The sequence below is a fragment of the Ananas comosus genome, linkage group 2 (genome assembly GCF_001540865.1).
Source record: "Ananas comosus cultivar F153 linkage group 2, ASM154086v1, whole genome shotgun sequence".
NCBI classification, from domain to species: domain Eukaryota; kingdom Viridiplantae; phylum Streptophyta; class Magnoliopsida; order Poales; family Bromeliaceae; genus Ananas; species Ananas comosus.
Window position 1 is genome coordinate 5625902 of NC_033622.1, and position 9426 is coordinate 5635327.

Below are 9426 nucleotides of genomic sequence, written 5' to 3' on the forward strand. Positions count from 1 at the left end.
AAACTAAATATATCAAAGGAGCATCTAATGTACATGTCAGTAAATAGTTATGTTTTATTCAAATTAAAGTATTCCCTTATTTCAGAAAAATCTGAAGTTTGAGATAATAGAGAAGAATTTCAAAAATTTATCAATGATCCAAATCAAGAGGAACGTTAAATTGCACAGGTATTAAGTGAACACCTTTTTGTGGCTATATTTTACATTACGTCTTATTTTCGTTTCGAAAGCAATTCATTATTGTGAAATAGGGACATAGGATAGATATCAGAATTTCTACATAAGAATCAAATTGAAAAAATAAACATACGAATTGAATAATTAAGTTGAGAGACGAAAGAAGATATTATAGCCTGAAAAAAAAAAATAGTATTAATATTATATTTAGTAGCAAATGAGGAAAAGAAGGTTAGATCTAAAAAGGGGAAAAGAAACCTAAAAATGTCCAATATATGTAGAAACTTCTTGGATGCAAACAAATACATTTCATCTGTAATTCTAAACAAATTTGTATATCACCTATCAAACCAGCAAAATTAGAGCTAAATAGTTAATAATTAGATCTAAAGTAATCGTAATTAAATCAATCAGTAACTTATAAACAACATAAATGCATCTTTTAAAATCAAAATAAAATTCTAATATCATCTATCAACCAGTAAATTATAACTAAACAGTAAAATTACATCCTACTAATATAATGTAATTAGATCTCAACAATTATAAACAACATAAATGCATTTCTACAAAACAAACATCATATAGTCATTTTGTTTCACTTACTTTAATATAAGATGCACAAAACTTAACCGCTAATAAACAATCAATGCACTAAATAATGCTCCAATTAGAAACAGATGCGCATGGGGTGTGAGATGCACTTGACGAGATTGTAACGGGAGGTCGGTTACGGAACGTTAATTACCACGAATCAAACCGACTCCAAACGGACCGAATCCGAACCCGTAACCTGACCGCATTTTAAAATCTATATCAAACCGAACCGACCAGAAAATTGCCGAAAACCGAATCCGAACCAACACTCGAAAATTTGAACCAAACAATTATTTCTTTTTTCAATATTTCAAAATATATTATATTAAATCTAAATTTTTAAAATACAAATTTAAATATAACATCAAATTTTTATATATATATATTATATATAATACAAAATAAATTCGGGTTCGGGTCGGGTTCGGGTTCGGATTGGGTACAGTCAAAATTCATATCCGAATCCATATCCGTCGGGTTTCTATTTTTGATATCCATATCCGAATCCATATCCATATCCATCGGATATATCCGTTTCCTTCGGATTCAGATTCGGATAAAATTTCGGATATCCATACCCATTGACATCCCTAAGAGGGACCAAGAGTTGAGGAAAAATAAATAAGAGAGAGAAAGAGAGGAGTTGTATCTCTGTGTGATTGTTTTTTTTATTGATGTTTGTTTGTTAGGTGCTACACCATGCACATATAGAAGAAACTCTGTCTATTTGTTAAGAGAATTTTTTGTCCATGTAGCGGATCTATGCGTGTCCGCGGGATGTCTTTAAAGATGTTAAAAAGAAAATTAAATTATACATTTTTTTCGCTGGCTTTTTCTAAAATAGATTTTCAAAAGAAACTAGAGAGTGACATTGAAACTACGAGCAACGTCTCATATACTATGCTCCAACTTAATCTCTCATGCCTCAAACTACAGTAGAAGACTTCTTCGGGCGCGGGTACAAATCTGCCGTGTGCACAAGGGATGCCCTCGTATAGGCGAAGCATCAATAACCAGCTGACTTTAACAACTTTTATACAACAATATATAAAAGATGATATCCAAACTGATGGGTATTTAGAACATAAGCATCAACAACTACTCAATTAGAAAGTTTATATTCAAACATCACTTTCAAAATGGATAAATAGTTTTCTCATCAATCCTCAAGATTAATGCGCTAACTAAAAAATAATTAATGCATTGTCATATAAACATAGCTTCCGGAATTATAAAAGGGCTGATCTTTACTCGGTCCAGAAAAAATAGGCTCTCTTTTTACAATCCTGTATCTCGTTCGCAGATGAAGCTATGAAATAAAAAAAATAACAAAGTGTGGTATGGAAACTGAATATGTAAGAAAGCACGTTCTAATTCTAAGCACTGCAACAGAATAAATATATATATACATATGTGTAAGCTTCATTGCTAATCACTATTACCAACATTTTCCGTCACGGTGATGCCGTCGTAGCTCACGCCATTTTCTCCCCAGCATCTGCTCTGTATTTCTTCCCAGCGTTTGCTCTGTAGAGTACTGGACCTTATTAAATAGACAAGGTTGCTAGGGCATGACATGCTCTCCCTCATTGTTCTTGCCATCATTGTCACGGGTAGTTTATCGTTCCCGTTGATCTTGTCATTGTAACTGTGTAGGTTCCCTTGTGTCATTGTTGATGATCTCGTTTGCACACTTACAATGCTGTATTATTATTTTTTTCCTTTTTGCCCTCACTAGAAGCGCACAAAATCTATTAACTGCACTGAAAAAATTCTCAATTGCTATCATAACAAAAATGGAACGCAATATACTTAGCAAAGCTAACTTGCTTTCAATTGATTGATTGATTGATTGATTAATTAAATTCGCGCAACCTATCCGTTACTAAACGGCCTGTTTGGGTAACACAAAAATCTCCTTCAATTTTTCTCATTTGTCCTGTCCTAGTATCCGAAAATAAGGTTATGAGTTAGAGGTACCCCGTCAACTATAACAACTTTTCAAAATGACTCCTCAACATTATTTATTTATTTTATTGAAACCCACCTTTAAAGGTTTTTCTTTCTTAACTTGCCATCATGTGAAAATTGCCACTTCATCCGATTTACTTTTTGCATGTTCGAAATTACTCACTAATACAAAATTACAAACACCCACGAGGACCTAACATACGAGCATATCAAATATAATAAATGTATTGATAGCTTACACTAACCTCCCCCCTTGTATTGCACAACAATTACAGGAATAACTTGTACTGCTGAACAAACATACATTCCGTCGATAAACTGAGCTCAAAAGAGAGGGCGAGAGAGAGCGCGCAGAAGCAACCATAGTATTATTGACATATTAATATGGTCTCCCCCTTGCTAGTAAGTTCCCTTAGGTTTACTACATTTGCTTCCTTCATAGTCCTGCAGTAACCAGAAACAGGGATGAAAAATAAAAAATAAAGCAGTAGAAAGGAAAAGAACAGTGTACAAACAGTATTAGCATATAGATAATGTAAAAGAATCATGGAACAACCAAATGATCCTCGAACTCGGATTCACTGTTCACTTGATCTTGCTAACCATGGAAATTGTAGTGTCAATATCATAATTAATGTATATTATTTTTGCAGTGCAAAAGTACATCATTAGCAACCGGACAAAGGGATTAAGGTCCATCATTTCCTTATAGGGTATGCTTGGCTTGCATACAAATTCTGTTTTGAGGATGACTTTTGTATCCCTCTATTCTAGGATATCACCGAGAACAGAGTTGATTGTGAATCTGGTTTCATCATTTATAAGTGTAAATGCAATGATTACATTGATAATTTCTAGTGGTAAAGAACATCATCGATAGTGGCAGGAATATATACGAATAAGATCAGAGATAGGATAATTCCACAAATTAAATAAAATGGTGTCTCAAATAAACGTAGAACAAAACCTGTTTGATCAGAATAACTAGTTGCGAGTGTTCCTTTTCTTAAAAAAGGAAAAAAAATGGCATTGTTTCATGAAAAAATGGCCATTTTTGCTTATATCATTTAACAAGATCCAGAATTCCTTCAGCCGAAAAAGGATCCAAACAGTTAAATTCAATGTTACAAACGATAAAATTTCTAATATAATTAATGGATAGAACTCAAATCAAAAGAACAAGTCTCCTAGGATAGCAACTTTTACTGAGTCAGAAAATACAGATAAAAAGAAAAAGACTAAAATACAAAAAACATTCCTTACAACAAAAAAATGATTTCAAATTGACCACCCGCAACTCGGGCCTACATATTATCTCTTCAATTAATAGATTGCTATTTTGATCTTAGCCATCATGAACATAGAGACGGGACACAACATGACATGGACACGACGAGTCGACAACACCAAAAAGATTAGGACCCGTGGGAACAGGAACACTCGAACTCGTGCCGGACGCGGACCCGCGCTCTAACACGTACATGCGGGAGAAAAATGTGTTCGTGAAGCCTAGCCTTGATTTAATTAGGAGTCTCGTACTAGAGTTCTTGGTTGGAATAATGAAATACTCAAGTTACACTAAATCTTTTTCCTCGAACTCTTACTAACTCCTCTTCTCCCATCTTCCCATGTCCAATTTCATTCAAAATTTGGATGATGGAAAGTAGGCAACCGTAGCAATGACGTCGGAAGAGGATGAGAACAATGGAGCAAAAGAAAATGGTGAAAATAGAGGATGTAGAAGAGAAGAGGGAGGAGGTGGTTGTGCCAGTGAAGGGAACGATTAAGAGGATAAGAATTGTAAAAAGGAGAAGCAATTCAGTAATTCTATCATTTACCTATTACTAGCATTGTAACTTTCTGAAAAGATTTCCAATAAATCCAGAGGTTAATATGCCCCTTTCAATTCTGCATAGAGACAAAATGTAAATTTTGTATGCCTTAAGAAAGTTTTCTGCATTTTAGCCATAATAAGATCACTATGACTATAGCTCCGATCAAAATTGTATTTCACAAAAATAAAAATTTCAAACAACTCTTTAGTCTAGTGAACAATATTGTCTTTGCCTTCAATAGAAAATTGACCATTCCAACAGACGATATCAAATTTCTCACAAAATCTAAATATTGAATAGATAATCTGTCTCAAATCCTTTAGCTCTGTGTCTTGTTTCCACAGATTTTAAGAACACTTTAGTGGAATTGTGCGATAAACTAGGAGTTAGATCAAAATTGTTATTACATGGATTCTTGTTGGAAACTACCAAGGAAAACTAGAATTCCAATTCCATAGAATTCTAGGATTTAGGGCAGATTAACAGTGTGTGAGGAATATTCCTAGAGTAATTATTTAAATCGATCAACACCTTTGCTTAGGAACCATATACAAACCAAGTAGACAAGCGCAAAACTCACAATCCAAAACCAGATTTATAACCAGAGATCATCAGTTTAAAGAAAAGATGTACCACAAATTTACAAACTAAAAATGACAAAAGTAAATCACTTACCTTTCCTTGGTTCTCGTAGTAGTCATTCAATGCCCACTGATACTTTGACTGGTTCAACCCAAACAAATTCGCTAAGTACTCATCCAAGCTCGAATGCACTGTCAAAATACCATTTAACAAAACACTTCAAATCCCCCAAATACACAATCCAAGGAAAAATTACCTTATATCCCTGCAATGTAGTAAAATCGCATATGTTTTCCCTCAAAAATTTTAATTATGAAATACACCATCCAACTATCGAAAATTTCAAACAGTTGACCAGCCAGAGTTCACATTTTCTTAAAAAAACAATTCTACACTTGAATAAATAAATATTTAAAAAATATTTTTACCTTCAGTTGTCTTTACTAATGTCTCAATTAGATCTGTTGTGTTATTCTACCTGAACTATGTATAGTAAATCCCTAAAATATAACTGAAAACAAATCATTTCAAGGGCATAACTGTCTTAATGTTCAAAACTAGGAAAATCTGTATTATTTTGAAGTTGGCAAATTGCACTACTAGTCACTGCACTTCAACTCAAGTTTCATTGTGATCCTCCAACTTTTAAATTTGACATTGAAACCCTGAACTTTCAATATTGTTTCACTTTAGTCCTTTAGCTTTCAACAATAGTCTTTTTAACCTATGGAGTATATTGCTTGCACCTAATTCACCTGTATATCCACATACTACAAAATCCTTCATCCATGTTATATATTCATTTCAATTGTCCAATTTCTAAATAAAGAAATAAAATTGTAACTCAGTATATTGCTGGATTGACATATGAAACAAGATAAAACCTCGATAGATGCATGATACATTAATGCATAGATGCACCAGACGTAGGCAATAATTTGTCCTCTACTACTGAATAAGCATACTGCATAGGGACTACAATGAAACTTTATGTTTTGAGAGTTCAGAGACTCCATAGGACCAAATTAAAACTTAGGTGATAGTTCAGGGATTAGGGATGCGATTTATCCATTGTGAAACTTTCAGATCCATAAATTCCAGCATTGAACTAATAAAGGACTAATCCACAATTTTCGAATTTTACATATATAGAGTAGAGTATACTTTCGGAAGCATAAGGAATTTGATGCTTTCAACTTTTTGGCTCTTAGATCAACCCTTTTAACCATACCTTTGAATTAATATTATTACCCTCGGGAGACCACTCAACCCTAAGGGGGACCACTATCATCTCGACTCAATAATTCTTGATCTATGGGCCAAAAAGTCGAAAGCACCAACTTTCTTATACTTCTGAAAATATAGTAGCTCTACATTATGTATATAGAGTAGAGCTACTATGCTATCGGAAGTATAGATGACTTGGCGCTTCCGACTTTTTGGTACTATTACCCCTGTGGGGACTACTCAACCCTAGGAGTACTATTCAACCCTAGGGGGGACTGCCCAACAGTATAATTATTGATCCAACGGTCAAAAAATCGGAAACATCAAATCCTCTATACTTACGATAGCATAGTAGCTCTACACACACACACACACACACACACACACACATATATACTCTTATGAGTACGATCGCCCTAGCAATCATAAGCCATTTTCGATGATAGAGCTTCCGAATCGACAATCCATACCGTTAAACGTTATTTAGAGCATTTAAAACTTCTAGAAATCAAATTTTATAATTTTTCGACATTATTTACTTTACGATCAAAAGGTCACAAAATAGATAATTTTTAACGGCCGGTATGAGATACTTGTTAGTTTAACGGTGTAAAAGAATTGAAATCGGTTGAATTTTTTATAGATAATTCTATTCACTACCTAGATAAAGATCAATAACTTCGATCTTAAATTAACGGATCCGATCATCCATTTTTAGGACGTCGTTCGATTTTGACCGTTCATTTTATGCCCGCTTGATGGACTTTATTATGATTTCGAAAAATTACGAAATTTATTTTGTAAAAGTTTCAAATACTCTAAATGATATTTAACGAAGTGGATTATCGATTCGGAAGCTCCATCATTGAAAACAATTTATGAGTACGAAGGGCTCTATACTCATAAGAGTGTAGTAGCCTTTTTCTCTCTCTCTCTCTCTCTCTCTCTCTCTCTATATATATATATATATATATATATATAGAACTAGACTGTTATACTATTAATAATATCAAGTCATTGGTATTGTTATATTTTCGGCTCTTGAATGAAGAGATGTGCGGTTAGGATAATAATGGTCCCTTAGGGTTGATAGGTGGTTGATTGAATAGTATAATTTACCAGGTAGAAATGGTTAAAGGGTAGACCTAACGATGAAAAACTTGATAATACCAGGTGCTTAGTGCTATTGATGACATGATAAGCGGATTAGTCCGGCTACTATACTCTTATGAGTACGATCGCTTTTGTACTCATAAGATATTTTCGATGATAGAGCTTTCAAATTAACGATCCATACCGTTAAAAATAATCTAGAGCATTTAAAATTTCTAGAAATCAAAGTTTATAATTTTTTGACATCATTTACCTTATGATCAAAAAATCTCAAAATTGACAATTTTTAACGGCCGGTATGGAATACTTGCTAGTTTAACGATGTAAAAGAATTGAAATCGATTGAATCTTTGATAGAAATTTTTATTCACTAACTAGATAAAGATCAATAAATCCAATCTTAAATTGAAGGATCTGATCATCCATTTTTAGAATGTCGTTCGATTTTGACCGTGTATTTTGTGAATGTTTGATGGACTTTATTATGATTTCGAAAAATTACGAAATCTGTGTTTTAGAAGTTTCAAATACTTTAAATCATATTTAACGAAATGGATCGTCGATTCGGAAGCTCCATCATCCAAAATAACTTCTAAGTACAAAAGGCTCTAGAAGGGCTCTATACTCTTATAGAGTATAGTAGCCCTACTCTCCCCCTCTCTCTCTCTCTCTCTCTCTCTCTCTCTCTCTCTCTATTTATAGTTAGTTAGTTTCGGAGGAATAGGAAAGCTACCTTCTTGGACTCTCGCGACCGCGCCCTGCAAGAGCGCTAACGCCGATCCCGGCGACCTCGGTGCCGCCTTCTCGAACCGCGGCGGCGGCACCTGAACCGGCGGCGGACGCGGCGTCGGAGACGGCGGAGGCGCCGGCGAGCGACTCGCCTTTCCGGGGCTCGGCCTAGGGCTGGGGAAGGGCTTCGGCGTCGGCGGCGGGGTGATGAAGACAGTCAGCCTCCCGGCCTTCCCGATGACGGGTGGCGGCGGCGGCTCCCGCGCGCGCGGCGCAGCCATCGGCGGAGACGGAAGAGGCGGCAAGGAGGGGAAGAGAGATTAGTGTTACGGCTAGAAGCAGTTTCAGGGGTTAGAAAGGAAGGCGGAGAGAATGTTGATGATGATGAGGAGGAGGAGGAGGGGGGAAAGGAGCGGAGCTTTCAATCGGCATCCGATGCGCCCCCTCTTTTTCACTTTGTGCCCTACAGCACCGCACTGCCTCTCTGTACTGCACCGGAGAGAGAGACTCTGCTGCGTGCGTTGTTGCTGTGATTCTTTACTTCTGTTGTTGAAAATGCGCAGGGAACCACTCTCCCAAAGTGAAGTGTAAATATTAAGCACATTATTTTGTTTTTTTACTTTTAAATATGTTTTTACCGTTAGAATTAGCTAGTAAAAAATTAGTTAAATATAAGTTAAATATTTAACTCTATTTAGTTTTTAATATTTTTACCCCTTTATATTATACTGTTATAATTTTTAGAGTGATAAATTTGTAATGGTAAAATTGAAAATATAAATAGTTTTCTAACGATTCTCTAATGATAACAAACTAGAGGAACATATTTAAAAATATTAGAATTTTTGTATGAACAATATATGAAAGTTGAACTTTGTAGAAATATATTTGCTATTCAGTATGTTTGCAGGGACCTATATGAAATTAACCTTATTAAAAATATTCTTTTAACGTTCTAGTTTTTTCAGATATATCCCAAGAGTTAAATTTTATTAGTGAACTATTAGCAACAGGCATTATATCTGTAAAATTACTATTTTGTCCTTTTAAATATATTCTTCTCCCATCACCAATATTTTTTATTTTATTTGCCCTTAAGTTATGTAAGTTAGGGGCCAAAAAAGTATTTTGATTTTTTATCTTTTCAAATATACCTTTCCACTATCACCAGTTTTTTTTTTTATTTGCCTTTAAA

At 34.7% G+C, this 9426-nt stretch overlaps 1 protein-coding gene across 3 annotated transcripts; it reads right to left on the minus strand.

Annotated features, from left to right (window-relative positions):
• Positions 2001 to 8799, minus strand: LOC109706958 (formin-like protein 20). 3 transcript variants are annotated; one of them, XR_002215385.1, is made up of 4 exons: positions 8236 to 8799; positions 5256 to 5353; positions 2991 to 3189; positions 2001 to 2532 (listed from the first exon to the last, which is right to left on the minus strand). XR_002215385.1 is itself a non-coding variant. In XM_020227987.1 (3 exons), exons 1-3 carry the CDS (start codon positions 8510 to 8512, stop codon positions 3145 to 3147), a joined length of 420 nt encoding a protein of 139 aa, XP_020083576.1. In that variant the 5' UTR covers positions 8513 to 8799; the 3' UTR covers positions 2855 to 3144. The 3 variants fall into 3 exon arrangements, 1 of the variants encoding a protein (XP_020083576.1); XR_002215386.1 differs by having other exon boundaries at positions 2001 to 2537; XM_020227987.1 differs by lacking the exon at positions 2001 to 2532 and having other exon boundaries at positions 2855 to 3189.

What these genes read in the sequence shown, in the direction of transcription:
- LOC109706958 (XM_020227987.1), bottom strand. Translation starts at nt 8,512, where the DNA reads ATGGCTGCGCCGCGCGCGCGGGAGCCGCCGCCGCCACCCGTCATCGGG. An exon ending in GGTCGCGAGAGTCCAAGAAG is followed by an intron (nt 5,354 to 8,235) that starts GTAGCTTTCCTA and finishes GTATTTTGACAG; the next exon opens with TGCATTCGAGCTTGGATGAG. An exon ending in ACTACGAGAACCAAGGAAAG is followed by an intron (nt 3,190 to 5,255) that starts GTAAGTGATTTA and finishes TGGTTACTGCAG; the next exon opens with GACTATGAAGGAAGCAAATG.